Source organism: Thamnophis elegans, chromosome 14 (assembly GCF_009769535.1).
Source record: "Thamnophis elegans isolate rThaEle1 chromosome 14, rThaEle1.pri, whole genome shotgun sequence".
Classification (NCBI taxonomy): domain Eukaryota; kingdom Metazoa; phylum Chordata; class Lepidosauria; order Squamata; family Colubridae; genus Thamnophis; species Thamnophis elegans.
Window position 1 is genome coordinate 25,334,306 of NC_045554.1, and position 18,417 is coordinate 25,352,722.

The 18,417-nt window shown below is 43.3% G+C and overlaps 1 protein-coding gene across 1 annotated transcript in view; it reads right to left on the reverse strand.

The window, feature by feature from the left end:
• GLG1 (golgi glycoprotein 1) overlaps positions 1-18,417 on the reverse strand; it is an 89,993-nt gene that overhangs the window by 5,381 nt on the left and 66,195 nt on the right. Inside the window, exons 13-22 of the mRNA XM_032230327.1 lie at positions 16,748-16,834; positions 15,064-15,126; positions 12,159-12,272; positions 10,477-10,565; positions 10,264-10,381; positions 9,173-9,265; positions 7,414-7,551; positions 4,833-4,956; positions 3,420-3,562; positions 1,751-1,852 (exon numbers count right to left, since the gene is read on the reverse strand). Of these exons, the coding sequence (XP_032086218.1) occupies positions 1,751-1,852; positions 3,420-3,562; positions 4,833-4,956; positions 7,414-7,551; positions 9,173-9,265; positions 10,264-10,381; positions 10,477-10,565; positions 12,159-12,272; positions 15,064-15,126; positions 16,748-16,834 (1,071 nt within the window). The remainder of the gene's footprint in view (positions 1-1,750; positions 1,853-3,419; positions 3,563-4,832; positions 4,957-7,413; positions 7,552-9,172; positions 9,266-10,263; positions 10,382-10,476; positions 10,566-12,158; positions 12,273-15,063; positions 15,127-16,747; positions 16,835-18,417) is intronic.

Genomic DNA, 18,417 nt, shown 5'->3' on the forward strand with positions numbered 1-18,417 from the left:
CTCAAAATAGTTTAGTATTCCGGAGCCAAGGAACAGAGCTCCGCTATATTTAAGGGTAGAAACTTTAGCTGAGGAATGCAGTCTAGGATCGAATTTAGAAGCTAGTCATTTAAGATGATACCAGCTTGATAATAATAGGTTTAAAAACATCGTGGAATGGGAAGTGCTCAGGGGCTGAAAAGACTCTGGCCGTGTGCCATGGCCATTACAGAGGCAAATGTGATTTTAGAATTACATCAATACAAGCAAGAGTTTCCAAATATGGGAAGTAATCCTTTCCATATATTTTGCGTCAGTCCAACCTCAAGCACTGTGCCCAATTCTGGGCGCCACATTTTTAGGAAGGTTTAGAGAAGCTGGAACAGGTTCACAGAGCCGGGGAACGTGGATCTGCAAAGAGCTTAGGAGAGAAGACTGAGGGAGTCAGATCAGGCCGAAGGAGGGAGAGGTTAGTGGAATGAGAGTCCTTCTCAAAAACTGGAAAATGTGGCGCAAAGAACCTCTGCCTTGTTTCAGGAAAACAGGAGACGGGATGGGAGTCAGTCCTTCTTCCTAACCGTTTTGACATCACTGGACCTGCTCCAGGCAGTTCTAAATCAGAGGATCATAACTGAGCCTAGAATTACAGTTGTAAATCACAATGATCTTAATGTCTCTGATTTTATGACCGTTTTTTGCAGCAGTTATTAAGTAAATGCAAAAGGCCATAAATATGGGATTTCGCCAAATGCCCAACATTTCATCACGTGGCTCTGAATGTGTATGTGACACAACTTCAAAACTGGGTTGTAAGTAGCTCGGGGGGAGTCTATTGTCATTTCAAACAGCCGCTAACTGTTAAGGACATAAGTCAAGGACTGCCTGTAATTTAGATTCTGGAACGGAGTAAAACTCGATTGTTGTAATGGCCTTTTTCAATTCAATGGCTCTAAGCATTTACAAGTTCTTATTTTCGCACAAGTATCAGAAAAACACCCCCAGATATTCTTGCAGGAGGAAGTCCTCCTGCAGCCCTGGAGAGCAGATTAGCAGCAGCAACACACACACACACACACACACACACACACACACACAACAAAAATACTGACTGGCAACTGCATTTTGTCTGCAGTACAAACAGCAGGAATTCCAGCTCTTAGCTTTACTGTTTCTTCCAAAGTGCATAGGGGAGACTTATTTTCACAGAGATCTTAACTGCAGAAAGACAAATTGGGGAATCAGATTCCATTAACCCTGGGGGGGGGGGGGGAGGCCCTCCACAAATAAAGGAATTTAATTGTCCCAAAGGTGCTTTTTTTTCAAGAGGCAACTGGACTTTCCGGTTTTTCTTTGAAGACATTTTGCTTCTCCTCCAAGAAGCTTCTTCAGCTTCAGAAAGCCAAAGAAGCTTCTTGGATGAGAAGCAAAACGTCTTCAAAGAAAAAACAGAAAGTCCAGTTGCCTCTTGGAAAAAAAAGCACCTTTGGGACAACCATGACCTGGAGGGCGGAGAATCTCCATAGACAAAGGAATTTAATGAACAAGCTGAGTTCCGGACAGGTCAATACCAGAGAAGAGTTCTCATAGATGATATTAAACTGGTTTTGCACAATGCAAATTCAATGTAAATAATGGCAATGGCGATAGAGGGATTCAGAGAGATTTATATCCCGGTTCACGACTCCTATTATTTACATGATGCGGTTAAAAGTGATAAGAACTTGTCAACATATTTGGGGGGGGGGGGAGGACTGAATCTGGAAGCTCCCACCTCTTCTGAGCAGTGCATTTGCAACTGAGGATCTAACCGGTAATCCAGAGCAGATTCCTCAATGATCACTCGAATCTGATCTTCGCAGTCTGAAGAAAGACGCTGTACAGAAACAAGAACAAGAATTGTCGTCACGCTGGAGAAGAACCAAGCCTGATATCACTCTCGACATCTGACTTGCTGTGCAGCTGAATAGAGATTAAAAACTGCCCAATTTATTGTCATCTAGCCTTGCAAAATGAAAATTATCTCCTGATTGTTTACAAGCAGTTGTAAACAGTTGTAACAGTTGTAAAGCAAAACACAATACTTATTTTGTTCAAAAGCAAACTATCTTCATGGCAGTCGGTGAGATGGCTGGACCTGCCTTTTCACTTCTGCTCCCCCCTCCCTTTTTGTTTTGCTGGTTTCTGTAAAGCCACAATTGCAGCCCTGTTTTGCCTTTTCAGCAAAAGGAAAAGGAGGATGGGTGTCCAATCCTATATCCAAACCAACAAATGGCAATTGCTGATGTCTTTTCAGGATTGCAGAAAAACAGAACTCCAGCTAACCCCTCAGGTAAAGCCCTTGAAACCCACAGCCATTGTTGGTTCCCAGACGAGACAGCTGGAGTACACAAATTCACGCAGCTTGGAAGCCTGATTCATGATCCAGACCAGTAATCCCCATCAACATTTGGACAAACTGCTTCCATATCAAGTCTCTAGCTCAGAGGCCAAGCTACCATCTTTCCCCAAAAATAAGACCTGGTCTTATAATTTTTTTTCCACCGAAAAAGGCACCAGGTCTTATTTTCAGGGGAAGTGGTCCCACTGACTCACCTCACTTGTGCTTGTTGCCCCCAGCCTCCTTTTCACTCTCAGAGGCCTTCAGTAACTTCTTCTGCAGCCTGCAAGACTTTCCTGAAGGCTTCTGCAGCTGATAACAAAGCTCCAGATCAATCAATCTGGCCGCAGAAGAAATAGGCTGGCAAGGTAGGTGTTTGGGGGGGGGGGGGGTGAGGCGTGGCTGCGACTGTCCAAAGGTAAGTAGTAGGGCAACTCCACCACCCCCATTCCCACCCTAGCTTAATTTTTACCTGGGCACCCTGGAGTGGGTGAGGTCTTAATCAGGGCATATTTGGGGGATAGGGCTTATACTGGATGCACATGTAAAAATCAAGCTAGGACTTACTTTTGGGGTATTATTTTGGGGGAAACATGGTAGCAGGTCAGTGAAAGTGGAAGGCACATCAGCCTGTTTCTACGTGCCCAGTGGGTTTCCATTCTCCAAAATTCTTAACAATGGCCAAACTGGCAAGGAATTGCAGAAGTCAGCTCACACCTCTGGCAGGTAGGCTGACAGGAGAACCCTGTGGCCTTCAAAACCCTACCAAGGATGCAAGATTGACGCAGGCTTTCTTTAAGACATTTTAATGCCGGGAATTAGAAGATCGGAACCTGCCAGCTTAAGTGAGCGCGTTAAAGCAGGTCTCCTCCCTGATCTTCCTTTCCTGCCATGCTTGTGTGACAGCCTAAGAGTCTCTTTCATTGATAAGCTTGTAATGGGATCCCACTTTGGGTTGAGGCAGACTTCGCTTTCTTTTTCTCTCTCAACCTCTGCACGGTTTCTACAGAAGCGGAAAGGAAGCTCCGTGGATTGTTCTGGCCAATGCAGGGGACCTCATTACCTGGTCTGCGTATTTCAGTTTCAGGCAGGAGATGACCTGCCCTTCCAGCTCTGACTCCTCCTTGGCTTTACTCAGAATGCTCTGGCAGAATTTGGGGATGTCTGCTTTGCATGCTTTCCTGAGCACTGGATTCAGGCGGTAATCTGCCAGAGAGAAAAAGGTTCAATCAGGCTTAAAAGATTCGCAGGGGAGGCATTTCTGCAGAGCTGTACTGGGTTTACAAAGCAGCCTACAAGTGGAGTTGCATCTGAATGCTCTCTAACGGAGCAAATTACAAAGGCGTTACCTGAAAGGAAGGTCTGGAATACAATTCCTAAACACTTAGAGACTTCGTTTTTTCAGCAGCAAATGTGCAGATTATGACTAGCAAAGAAAAAAATAGCTTCACTGAACTGAAATGGTTGCTGGGATCTCAAAAGGCAGAGGTAATGGTTGAACTACTCTTTGTCTGGTTAAACGAGAATTCAAAATTACCATGATTTTATGTTGACCAAGATAGGCTAAACCCCAAGTCTTTTCTAGTTCAATTTTTTTTCCATTGTGGGTTTTTTTTTTTAATGGAAGGGGAAGATTCCCCATTCAGTACAATCCAAGGCAAAAATGAAATAAAAGGATTTATTTTAAGCAAAGAGCAGCTCTCACAGTTTCAGCCAGTTCCAAGATAAAGTTGTTTTGGCTACCTAATGCAGAATTCAGCAATCTCTCTCTCACTCTTCCTCCCTCCCTTCCTCCTTTCTCCTCCTCTCTCTCTCTCTCTCTTTCTCTCTCTCCTTTTTTGTGGTTGCATGTTCAGTTTTTACTGAATCCATATCTTTGTCTATGCCAAAGTCCCTCCCAGCCATGCTAGCTCAGATTGTTTCAACCAGCCAAAGTCCAAATTAGGGGCTTTCCATATGCCAGGTAAATTCTTCTCTGAGCTCCAACATTTCTACTTTGGGTCAAATATATTTAGTAAGTTGCAACCAAGTGCTTTCTGTAGATTTGATGATTACATTTCAGTTCACTTTGAAATGACAAAATGCTCTGCATGGAGAAGACAGGTCGGTGACCCTCAGAGGAAAATTTTACTAGGCCTAGGATAGATTTGAGCAGACATAAAAGGCACACTCTGCAGAAAAACAAGCATCACATTCTGCTCAGACAAGCTGTGTGGGTGATTTGAAATGCAGAGAGGTGGCTAGAAATCAGAGTGCTCAGTGCTGCACAATAAAAGCAAGCAACAAGCACAAATAATACACTCCAGAAAAAGAAAGCAGAGGAGCCATGTGCAAGGAGCATGGCGAAAGGAAAGGGCGGAGTCCTTTTGTAGGTTTTCAATTTACTTCAAAGCCCCGGACACAAGCAGAAACAGAATTCACCCACGAATGAAGGCAGGCTGTCCTGTTCTGGCTCCACGCGGCCACAGAGCATTACCTGTGTTCTGGGTAATCTGGCGCTTTGTGATCATTTGCTTGCATTTGGGATCCATCACCTCGCTGTTTTTGTTCTGCTTCAAGCACTGCAGCATGTTCTTTGCGTCTGCTTCAGGGCAGAACCTCTGCCAAGGGAGACAGGGAAACAACAACTCAGCCAAGGAGAAACTTCTCCTATGCTTGAACATCTCCTCCAAGTAGGAAACAGTGCAGGAAGGCAAAGCTTGGAGACTCATCCTTCCTCCAAGACCCAGACTCAAGACATGGAGCCCTGGATTGCCTCAAAACGCCTGCCCTGTTGGTGTTCTCCTCAAGTACTGTATTTTTCAGAGTATAAGACTCTCCGGAGTATAAGATGCAACTTAGATTTTGGGGAGGAAAATAAGAAAAAAATAACATTCTGCCTCTGACTACCAGGTATTCCTCTGGCTAGGGTCCTTAGTTTGGTCAGAATATTAGTTCGCTGGTTGTAAGCGTGTGCGTGCATTGGAGCAGATTCATAGCTTCAAAAGCACAGCTGATTGTTGCAGGGAGTTCCAGTGAGTAAAGCAAGTGAAGCGCAGAAAGTGGTACGACAAGGTAGCAGCTGTTCCGAATTGCCATTTTGGGCTCCGCGTCTCACCTTTTCAGCCTCTGAACTCTCCATTTGAGACCTGTTCAAGGCTGCGGGGATCGCCAAAGCAAATCGCCACCGATTGCCACCCAAAAAGGTGATGCGCAGAGGCCAAACAAGTGATGCGCAGAGGCAATATTGATTGAGGGCAATAAAGGGATTGTCCTGTTTAGAGAACTGGATTCTTTTTTCTCACAAACCAACCCTACCACAGCTCACAATCCATACACAGAGGAAGTGAGGGATGAGGACATCAAACATTCTGAGTCTTCCATGCCCATCCCATAACACTCCCCACTCCTTCCAGGAGCCATAGTGGCGCCCTAGTTAGAATGTAATATTGCAGGCTGACTCTGCCAACTACCAAGAGTTCAATCCATCTCAAGGTTGACTCAGACTTTCGTCCTTCCGAGATAGATTGTTGGGGGCAACAGGCTGACTCTGTAAACCGCTGCAAAGCACCGTGAAGCGGTATATAAATCTTAAGTGCTATCGCTATTCTTTCCCACATGAAGCGATATATAAATCTAAGTGCTATTCTTATTCTTTCCCACATGAAGCGGTATATAAGTCTTAAGTGCTATTGCTATTCTTTCCCACATGAAGCGGTATATAAGTCTTAGGTGTTATTGCTATTCTTTCCCACATGAAGCCATATATAACTCTTAAGTGCTATTGCTATTCTTTCCCACATGAAGCCATATATAAGTCTTAGGTGCTATTGCTATTCTTTCCCACATGAAACGATATATAAGTCTTAAGTGCTATTGCTATTGCTCCTGCTGTTTACTTTGCGGCCTGAACAGCCAGCCCTGAACAAGTTTTTATATAAATTATGATGAACAAGTAGTTACATTTGTTTAGTAACCATTTGTAGTTACAACAACACTGAAAACAGTGACTTATGACCACTACATGCACTTATGACCATCACAGCATCCTGATGGTCACAGGACCAGAATTGGGGCACTATTCAAGATAGTTACTGCAATTTGGGGTCCTGGGATCTCTGCCTACAACTTCCCCAATCGACTTCCGACAAGGAAAGATGCAACAAAGAAGCCAGATTCACTTAACAACCTTGTGATCCTCTTAACAGCAGTGATTCACTTAACAACTGTGGCAAAAGAGGATGTAAAATCAGACTCGACTCACTTAACTATCACCTTGCTTAGCAATGAAACTGCTCCCAATTGTGGTTGTAAATTGAGGACTGCTATATTACACACAAAACTGCGTGGCTATTGCAGACTTCTCACTCCTTTCCCAATAATCCTTCAACACGATTACTCATCAAAAGGGGCAAGAATTAAAACAGAAGACCCAGATGCACATCTCACTCTCTTTCTGATTGGGAGGACAAAACGCTTTCTGGGAGCTCTAACAAATTAGTACCGTTTTAGTAATGCCACACCTGGAATACGGTGTCCAATTTTGGTCACCACATTGCAAAAAGATGTTGAGGCTTTGGAAAAAATGCAGAGAAGACCAACCAAGATGATTAGGGAACTGGAGACTAAAACATATGAAGAACAGATGTAGGAATTGCATATGGGCAGTCTAGAGAAGAGAAGGACTGGGGTAGCATGACAGTAGTCTTCCAGTACTTGAGGGACTGCCACAAAGAAGAGGGGGTCAACTTATTCTCCAAAGCACCTGAAGGCAGGACAAGAAACAATGGATGGAAACTAATCAAGGAGAGAGCCAACCTGGAATTAAGGAGAAACTTAATCAGTGGAACAGCTTGCCACCAGAAGTTGTGGGTGCTCCATCACTGGAAATGTTTTAAGAAGAGACGGGACAATCTCTTGTCTGAAATTGTGCAGACTCTCCTTTTTAAGCAGGGGGTGGGACTAGAAGACCTCCAAGGTCTCTTTCCACTGCATTCTGATTGATTGTCAAGTTGTCTCCCTTTCCTTCCCAATGCCCAGCCCAAGACGTTCCTGGGGCAAGGACTGGTCATCCTTACCTTGATCATCTGTTTGCAGACCCGCATAAGGGTGTAATCCAGCTCTGGATCCATCATCTCTGTCTCTTGGAGTTTGAAGACTTTTTGATGGCAACGGCTGCTCAGCTGTTTCTTGTTTTCTTTCAAACACTCAATGATCTGCCAGGAGAGGAGGAGATGAAGAAAACGACCGTTAGTTTATCTGAACGGCCTTTCTATGTGCGCTGCGGGAGAATCGAGGAGCACTGACTGTAAAGAGGGCAGCGCTGAAGAAACAGAACTGGGATCGGGTGAAAGACTACACCCGGTCAAAATGCACTTTGGTAAGAAGACCCTTATGTTAGATAGCATCAAATCCCAGCCCAGTCCAAGATCAGCCCTTGCAAGGCCTGGATTGAAGGAACCGGTTGCACAGATGACATCATTGTTTCTTAAACCTGGCCCTGGAAGATGTACGGACCAGGATTCCACAGTCAGCCATGACTTACATCTTAAATTAGCTAAGGTTGAGAAACACGTGGTGACGTTCTCAAAAGTTTTAGTAGCAAATTTTAGAAAAAAATTTAAAGTGTGCAGAGATGGACAAACTGACAAAAGAAATACAAGGAAAGGAGGAATCGGAATATTAATATCAACATGGAATATATGGTATAAATGTTTAGAGGACAGAAACAAGAAGTAGGGAAACATAAAATACTGATGTAGTAGAAGTGTTAAGATATAGTGATAAAATAAGATATAGTTAAGGTAAGTTAAGATATAGTAGCTAAACGATAGTAAGTATATAATGCACAATATGTGTAAAGTTATATTCTGATACAAACAGTCTAGTATAAATAAGTATGAAAATAGAATACATAATGAAGCAAAGAACAAGGGGACTACGAATGTAAGATATGAATGTATATGAGGGAAAACATCAATTGTAAAGACCTACCGATATGGAAATGCTGTATGCTGGAACTTTTTGTTCCTTTGTTGTTTTAATCTATGTTTTTTTGTTTTGTTTATGTGTTTATATGTTCGAAATAAAAAAAATTAAAAAAGTTTGAGTAGCAAAATGTTTAACTTGAGAGCAAGCAAAACTGTAATTTAAGAGGCAAGAAAGAATTTGAAATGAAGCCATTTCTACCACTAGCATGATAATTTCAAAGTGAACGTTTTCAGCAACTGCTTGTTATAGAAGCACTGATTACGAAGTATCCCAGAATACTGCATGTCCCTTGTTCCAAGCAGAAGCAAACAGAGAGAAAAGCAAGGCTGAGGCATCTTCAGCTTTGGCTACACTCCAAAAATTAACAAAAAGGACTAAGGCAAAAAAACTAACTCTGTTTATATTTTAAGTTAATTCAAATGAAATAGTTACCATAAATGCACTGTGGTCATTTTAGAAATATGCTATTCTACCACAGGGACAACCCTATAACAATTTATGAAATCTTTGTAAATCACCTCCCAAACTTAAAAGGATGGCATGCAAATTAGAGGCTTTGCATTAGCCTTGTTTATTATACATTTATCGTTTTACCATTTATAAGCCACCTTATCGGTGACACGAGTGGCATATAAATGTAATAACTACACACATACTGTACATACACACACTCTCAATTAGTAAATCTCACAAGAGTTGGGAAAGGCAAGCTCAAATCTGGCACAGGCACCACTGCTTTGCAATAAAATATATGAGGAGTGGAGACCAATAGCGTTACACCTTGGAGCAAAGTTGCAAACGTCCAAACAAACCCCTGCAAATACATCTAGAGAAGCCTATGATCACCTGGGCATTGCCGTAGGGAACGTTCTGGCAGTAGTTCCTAATGTCAGTTTTACACGCTTCGTGAAGATCTGGTTCCAGACGGATATCTTCAGTCTGCAAGACAAATTCGGATCCAAAAGAGGAATATGAAACGGGAGCAGCCATGGAAGCTCAGAGCAAACTGGCAGCTTCTTTATTTAGACCAAAGGTCTTCAAACTTGGCAACTTTAAGACTTGGGGACGTTGAAGTCCCCAAGTTTTAAAGTTGCCAGGTTTGGGGATCCCTGGTTTAGACCAAACCAAAGTCACAAAGCGCTCTGCGCTCTTCAAGATCCCACAGAACCCTTTAACTCGGTGGTTCTCAACCTGTGGGTCACGACCCCTTTGGGGGTTGAACGGCCTTTTCACAGGGGTCGCCTAAGACCATCGGAACTCTTTAGACTCTAAAGCGTGCTGTGTCGCTCTCTCTCTCTCTCTCTCGCACACATGCGCGCACGCAAACACCCACAAATGCACATGCAGGGAAGTAGGAGAAACGCAAACGTAAAAAAGGGTGGAGTCTATATATATGGGGGGGGGAGAGAAATTGGGTTCCAAGCCAATCGGAGCTGAGGGGGCGGGGTTTTGGCATAACAGAGCGTTGGTTGGGAGTCACAACATGAGGAACTGAATTAAAGGGTCACGGCATTAGGAAGGTTGAGAACCGCTGCTTTAACTGATTCCTGCCACTGCAGGAGGGGGGCGGGAAGGATGACATGCATTGAAAGCACTCGGGCTTAGCCTCAAGATGCAACACAAAAGCATTATTTAGAGCTGAGCTCTCCTCAGTTGTCTTCCAGGAGGAATCTGAGTTCGGCCCCAGCCTTTACTCCAAAACCTGCCAAGAAAAGATGCTGAGATTGGTGGGATCAGACTGGGCAACACAATGGCACCCTGGGCACCCAAGAAGACTGCTTCCTTGTGGCAAGGCACCAGCGTGGAACACAAACTCGGCAAAAGATAACTAGGGGAAAACCCATAAGCAATGAGTGGCGGTCTGTGCTTTTAACCCACGTCCCACCACATTCCCCGAGAAGCCTGTGCCGGACCGACAAGCAGCCAGGCCTGTTTACCATTTCCAGCTCCTCCACCCGCAGCTGCTTGCGGCACTTCAGAGAAACCCGGTGCTCTTTGGCGTCCTGCAGGGTATCATTGCGCACCGTGGTGCTCAGGCAGATCACCACGTCCACCCTACAGAAGAAAGAAGCATGATGTTTCCCCACAGACCAGAGGAAAGGCCAACTAGGCTGCCCCACTAAGCCACGGAGGAAAACAAACAGACGTACTTTTTCTTGATGTTAGGACACAACTTCAGCACATCTTCCTTGCAGGCCATTTTAAATTTGTAGGAGAACCTGAAATCCTTCATTTGGATCTGAACAAAAAAAAAAAAAAAAAAAGTGAGCAGTTATCAGTCCTCAACTCCCCTGAATGTCTCCCTCCAGTCTAGCAACGTTCTGGTGGAGAGCGGTAGGACCACAACTCCTATGCGGATGATGAGAAGCATGTGGTTGGCCAGACTCCAATTAACAGCCATGGAAATAACGGATGGCCATCTGGAAGGAGATGCATTTATGGAGAGAATAATCATTACAAGGAAGCCAGGAAGCCTTGAGGAAAGGGAGCACAAGGAGCCCACTTTCTATTCACTGGGTGATCCTGTCCATTTGGAAGAAAGGGGCCTGTCTGGTTCTTTGCCCTGGCAACGCTCAAATTCTTTTTGGCTTAGCCTTTTTAGATCACGGAAAACCTGCCTGCCCTACATCGTCGAGCAGGGACAGGATGCTCCAGGTACCCATCCTGAAAAAAACTGGGGAGTTGGGACCCAGGGATGAGCTTAAAGTGGCAGTTCCCCTTCGGGGGGGGGGGGGGAGAAGTGGGGAAATAGAAAAGAAAGTATTAATATATAAGTACATGTTCAAAAATGAGATATGGGGGGGTGAAATAGTTAGGATATGATAATGAAGAAAAGGGAATAGGAAAGGATAAACATAAAATTATAACAGGGTTTGCGGGAATACTATCACGAAAATACACCAGTTCAGAGTTGAAAAAGAGATAACCACAACAACAGAAAAGGAACGGAAGAGAGGAGAAGAGAGGAAAAGGGAGAGAAAGAAGAAAGAGGAAAGGAGAGGAAGGGGACAGAAAGAGAAGGAGAGAGGGTACGAGGAGGAAGAGGAAGAGAGAAGTAGGGGAGAGGTAAGGGAAGAAGGAAAGGGAAAGGAGAGGAGGAAGGAAGGAAGAGGAAAGGAGAGGAAGGAGGTAGGGGACAGAAAGAGAAGGAGAGAGGGTAGGAGGGGGAAGAGGAAGAGAGGGGTAGAGGAGAGGTAAGGGAAGTAGGAAAGGGAAAGGAGAGGAGGAAGGAAGGAAGGAAGGGAGGGTGAAAAGAAAAGAAAAAATAGGATGGTGATAATACAAAATAGGTGTATGGGGTGGTAAGAAAATCAACCCAGAATGTATATTTTAACTCTTTATATGGAAAAACAAATATGTAAAAGTGATAAAGATAAATAAGAACAATAACTATGTGAATGTATACCTATAACTATATATAAGAGAATAAAAATAAAAAAAACTTTTGGGGAAAAATGGCAGCTCTTCCCCTTCTCTAGAACAATGGTCTCCAACCTTGGCAACTTTAAGACTTTGCTGGCTGAGGAACTCTGGGAGTTGAAGTCCACAGGTCTTAAAGTTGCCAAGATTGGAGACCACTGCTTTAGAACAGCTGGCTCTCCAGCAGAATGTACTCTGAGGTTTCTAGAAAAACGGAGAGGGCTGTCCTTTTTAAGACAGCAGCAATTGGGCAGGAATAGCTTCCAAGTGATGCCAGTAGTTAAAAGCATATTATTTTTACTAGTATTTCATGGGTTCTTTTACACTGATATATATAATCAGTCCCCTGGAGTTGTTAGAATCGGCAACATACAAACAGCTGGGAATAAACGAATCAAATGGCTGTACTCACTAGCTGGAAATGCGTAACTCCAACTGCACACTTCTCATTCATCTCCTTCTGATGTTTATTTTGAACCAGACACTCCATGAGGTCTCCTGAGTCAATTTGGTTGTCTGCCATTTCCTGAAGGGGAGATAGAACAATTAGGGGCGTGTAATGACTGTCTGGCAGAAACTCACTCCCTTCTGGGAAGCTTCCGCCGTCAAATTAAGGAAGGCATAAATCATAACTTGGAAAAGTCTCAAGGGGTCTGCTTGAACTCAACTGTCATCTTAGAAGGTGAGGGAGGAATAGCCAGTCTTGGCCCCAGAACAATCTAATTGAGTCGTATTTCCTCAACTCAGCACATCAACCGCTAATTCCATTCGCACCTGGCACTGCCAACCACCTGCGGCCAAGGGCATTTAAAGTTGCAACCCAGTGCACATCACGAGGAGAGCAAACTGAGGAAAGGTGTAGTACAAGCAGGATAAAATTTTATATAGAACATAGAATAACGGGGTTGGAAGGGATCTTGTAGGTCATCTACACCAACCCTCTGCTCAAACAGGAGACCTTACACCATTTCTGACAGAGGGAAGTCCAGTCTCTTCTTGAAAGCCTCCTGGGATGAAGCTCCCACAACTTCTGAAGGCAACTTCTGAAGGCAACTTCTGTTCCATTGGTTGATTGTTCTTACTGTCAGAAAATTCCTCCTTATTTCCAGGTTGAATCTCTCCTTGGTCAGTTTCCATCCATTATTCCTTGTCTGGCTTTCGGGTGCCTTGGAAAGTAGCTTGGCCCCCTCCTCTCTGTGACATATGTTTCATACAGCCAAATTGCCTCATTAAATGCTATTCAAACCCCACAGGGACAGGGGAATGAAAATTAAAAGTCAGTTCCTATATAAGGTTGAAATTCTATGCACAGTAACATTTGAAACTTTTTCTGGCATAAAGGTAATTTTTGACTTATGACCAGAATTGAGCCCAAAACCTCTGTCACTAAGTGAAACATTTGTTAAGTGAATTTTGCTTTATTTTATGACCTTTCTTGCCACGTTTGTTAAGTGAATCGCTGCAATTGTTAAATTAGTAACTGTTGTTAAGTGAATCTGGCTTCCTCACTGACTTTGCTCGTTGGAAGGTCGCAAAAGATGGCCACATGTCCCCGGGGACGGTGCAACCATCATAAATATGAACCCAGTTGCCAAGCATCTGATTGTAAATCACATGACCATGGAGATGCTGCAATGATCACGTGTGAAAAATAGCAGTAGACTTATATACCGCTTCATAGGCCTTTCAGGCCTCTCTAAGCGGTTTACAGAGAGTCAGCATATTGCCCCCAACAATCTGGGTCCTCATTTTACCCACCTCGGAAGGATGGAAGGCTGAGTCAACCCTGAGCCGGTGAGATTTGAACCGCTGACCTGCTGATCTAGCAGTAGACTGCAGTGCTGCATTTTAACCACTGCGCCACCTTGGCTCTTGGCCATAAGTCACTGTTTTCAGTGCCGTTGTAACTTTGGTCACTAAATGAACCATTGTAAGTCAAGGACTATGTGTAATTACTTCATTCTATTCCAAAATGCCGGTTTCGCTTGGCTCCATGATTAAGGACAGCACTAGAGCAGCGCTTCCGGAGTCTCACCTCCACCTTCTGACAAATATCCCCCATTGTGAGAAACTTTGGCCAGTGCTGAGCAAACCTTTTCAATTACGTTCTCAAAGAAAGAAATCCCTTTCTCAAGGGGGAAGAGGGTCTGGAAGGTTGAGAGGAAACTGATGTAACAAGGAGGATGGCCCCAGGCATCCGATTCTCCACCATCTGCCTGCTCTTCTAACTCCACCTTTTTGGTACCCAAGTGATCGCTACAAGACTGCAAATTACATGTTTTATTCTCTGTTAGGCAGGCAAGTAGGAACAGGGGCAGGGCATTTTACTACACTGCAGCTCCTTACTCACAACATTCCCTCAGATGTTACAATACATATACTCTGAAGGAGTTGGGCGGTTTAGAAGTAGGAAATAAAAATATAGGACTCTTTCACCAGCAATTCCTTTGCAATAATTCCATTAATTTTCTTTCAGCACTACAGAGAGTGATTAATTCGGCACAAGAAACCATTGGTTGCCCCCTAACACCACTGGCTGACATCACCAACTCTCATTGATTCAGCAGAGTAGGGAAGATATTTAGGGACGATTCACATTCTGGTCGGTGTCTTTTCTCACTTTTACCATCAGGCAGAAGACACACAAAAGTATAGCCAGCCGGACAAACAGGTTTAAAAAAAATAGCTTTTATCCATGGACTGTCAGACTCCTAAATACAACTACAATCACTCCATGCATACAGGGAAACATATGACTGGTTTCTCCCTAATTACTTGTCTAAGGACCAGTTTATATATTATTCATGCTGTTTTATATTTTGTAGAGGCTAAATCAACTGCGCTGTATATATGTACAATGACAATAAAGGTTATAACTTATAACAGAGGCAGCTAACAAAATCCTGGAATCTGGAAAAAAAAGCAGCTATCCTGACCCGACTTTTCCAGTATGGCTCCTTGCAGATAGGAAGTGACTGCAATTTCCAGAATCCCCATCTCTAATATATTGGAGGCCATCTGTCTGTGCAAACTGATGACAATCAGCAGGAGCAGAACATTTGCATTTTACAGAGATTCCAAGAAGGAACATTTAACAGGAAGGGCATCAGGAGAAGTATCGCCTAATGCAGGGGTATCCAAACTTGGGAACTTTAAGCCTTGTGGACTTCAACTCCCAGAATTCCCCAGCCAGCCATGCGAATTCTGGGAGTTGAAGTCCACAAGTCTTAAAGTTCCCAGGTCTGGATACCCCTGACTTAATGGAAAAGGACTTTACGTTAATGTGGCCAAAACTATGAGGAGAAAGAATCACTTACATGGCAGAAGGTCTGGATGATGGGTTCACATGCTCGCATCAGCAAAGCTTCTATCTGGATGTCCTGTCAGAGGAATCCAGAAACCAGTCAGTTCACTCTAGGTCATGCCCAATTTTTAACACAAACGATGCTCTTAGATATTTTCTGCTTATACTTCTGCTTCCAATACCGGCAATTCAAATGACGATTAAATAGTTACCAGCCCATAAGTATTGCAAGGGGGTACCAGAGATGACAATAATGCTATCCTATACTCCCATTTAAGTGGGATGCGGTGGCTCAGTGGCTAAGACGCTGAGCTTGTCAATCAGAAAGGTTGGCAATTCGGCAGTTTGGTGGTTCAAATCCCTAGTGCCGCCTAATCGAGTGAGCTCCAGTTACTTGTCCCAGCTTCTGCCAATCTAGCAGTTCGAAAGGATGCAAAAATGCAAGTAGAAAATTAGGAACCATCTTTGGTTGGGAAGGTAACAGCATTCTGTGCATCTTCAGCATTTAGTCATGCCGACCACATGACCATGGCTCTTCAGCTTTGAAACGGAGATGAGCACCGCCCCTTAGAGTTGGGAACGATTAGCACTTATGTATGAGGGAACCTTTACCTTTATAGTTCATTTGTCCTAAGAATTTAAAACCATCTTATTTCCCATTCCCATAACATCTCTTTGTTTTCCTGCACAACTGGATAAGGAAGTTCCTTTCATCCACTGAGTTTCCCTTTTGATTCTCTTTTTATAAAAAATTGCTTTCTCCCCCAGGCCCTCTTGTAGCAACTCCTCTGTGTAATCTAATACTTCTTCATTCTACTTTATGAGAGGATATCTGGACATCTGTGCCAATCCCACTACTTTTCCTTAAGCATCTCAGTAAACACTGCAGCCTGTGCAAATATTACATTTCCATTGACTGCAAATAAATGCCCCCCTTTTCCAGGTCAGCTCATACATACATATCACAAGCCTTGCACATCCCAATTTGTCCTGTCTTTTCATTTTCACTTAAGTTGCTTAAGGCACCACCGATAGTTTCTTCTCAGGCACTTGAATTAAGTGAAGTATGTATGTCAAGCTTGAGGTGGGGAAATGGAGTCTCCTCCACTTAATTCTCTCTGCTTAATCAAAGAAGTCCCTCCCTGGAAGCTACTTAATATTTTTGCTAAGAATCTGCATCAGCCTCTGATTTCTCAGCAAGAAGGAATCACTCAACAAACATCTAATGTATAGATATACAAATTATCATAAACAAGGTAAGGAAAACATGCAGAGCATGACTCCTGGAATTCTATTTTTTCTCCACAGCCAGAAACTGGATTCATTCCACTTTGGAATTCAGATTTTTTTTCCTGACTTCGTCTACCATGCCAAGCTTGGTTCCCATTCCTTTCTGGATTTTTTTTATTTAGCAGTATGGCACTGATGGACAGATACTGAACCAAGTCTCTTCACATAATTTCTCATTTTGGATTGGAAAGGGTCAAAGGCAAAGGCTAGCCAGACCTTGCTGATTTGTTAATAGATTTGTCTGCCTGACTGCCATGATTCCCAGGGATAGCAGCCTTTGGTTATTTCTCAAGGTCTACCCATTCTAGACACTGAGAGATAAAGCGTAGTTTGCAATCCATTAACAATGACTCAGTGTTAAGCGTCACAGAATAGTGGAGCTTTCTCTTTTGAAAGAGTCACCTCACCTCAGATTCCAGCTCTGTAAGGTTTCCAACAACGTCTCTGCATTCAGTTACCAGATCATCCAGATGGTCTTGTAGACATTCGAGTTCCTGCACATAAAAAACAACAACAAGAAGACATGAATGCCCACAAAAATATCCCCAGGATTCTGCTATGGATTTTAGCAATGGTGTTATATATCATTTTTCTGACAAATATAAATCCTGATCTAATAAGTCATAATTATTGCTCCAGGTTGCATTGAAGTAAGAAAGCTAAGATTCACACCCCTCTGAAATACCACTGGTCTCTCAGCTGGTCATTCTTTTAGCTACAAATACTTGGCTTAAAACAAAGAAGAAAGTAAGGTTTTACACCTAGGCAAGGAAAACCAAATGCACAGGTACTGAGTAGACGGTACCTGGCTTAATAGCAGTAATTGTAAGAGGGATCTAGGAATCTTGGTGGACAACCAATTAAATATGAGCCAGCAGTGTGCTGCAGCCACCAAAAAAGCCAACACAGTTCTAAGCTGCATTAACAGAGGGACAAAATCAAGATATCGTGAAGTGTTGATACTACTTTCTAGCGCCTTGAATACCGCATCCAGTTTTGGTCGACACAATATAAAAAAGCTGTTGAGATTCAGTAAAGAGTGCAGGGAAGACCAACAAAAATGATGATTAGGGGGCTGGAGACTAAAACATATGAAGAACAATTGCAGGAATTGGATACATCTAATCTAGCAGTGTCAAACTCACGGCCCGCAGGCCAAGTGCCATCACACGCTGGCCATGCCCACTTCCATTTTAGCAAAATCACGACAAAAGTCGTAATATGTCACATGACAATGGAGTTTGACACCCCTGGCCTAGTCTAATGAAAAGGAGGAATAGTGGTGACATGATAGCAGCGTTCCAATATCTGACTAGCTATCTCAAAGAAGAGGACACAAGCTGTTCTCCAAAGCACCTGAAGTTAAAACAAGATGCAATGAATGGAAACTAATCAAGGAGAGAAGCAACCTAGAACTAAGAAGAGATTTCCTGATAGTTAGAACAATTAATCAATGGAATGGCTTGCCTCCAGAAATTGGGGTTCTCTTACACTGGAGATTTAAGGAGCCGAGGTGGCGCAGTGGTTAAATGCAGCACTGCAGGCTACTTCAGCTGACTACAGTTCTGCAGTTCGGCTGTTCAAATCTCACCAGCTCAGGGTTGACTCAGCCTTCCATCCTTCCGAGGTGGGTAAAATGAGGACCCGGATTGTTGTTGGGGGCAATATGCTGACTCTGTAAACCGCTTAGAGAGGGCTGAAAGCCCTATGAAGCGGTATATAAGTCTAACTGCTATTGCTATTGCTAACTGCTATTAAGAAGCGACTGGATAGCCATTTGTCTGAAACGGTATAGGGTTTCCTGCCTAGGCAGGGGGTTGGACTAGAAGACCTCCAACTCAGTCAGTTTATTAATGCCCAATGCTAAAACTAATTCTTGCATAACATATGAAATGTGCTTGGTTTATTCATTCTAATATGCACATATTTCCTAACTAGATTACAATATTTCTGGTTCTGAATCTTTTACTTCGTTTCTTATTTCTCTGGCTGATTAAGCAATTGGCCTTGCTGGGGTAAACAGCTTTTGGGCAGCCAATCTTCACTCAAGTATGCATGTTGCCTTTTAACTGTCTAC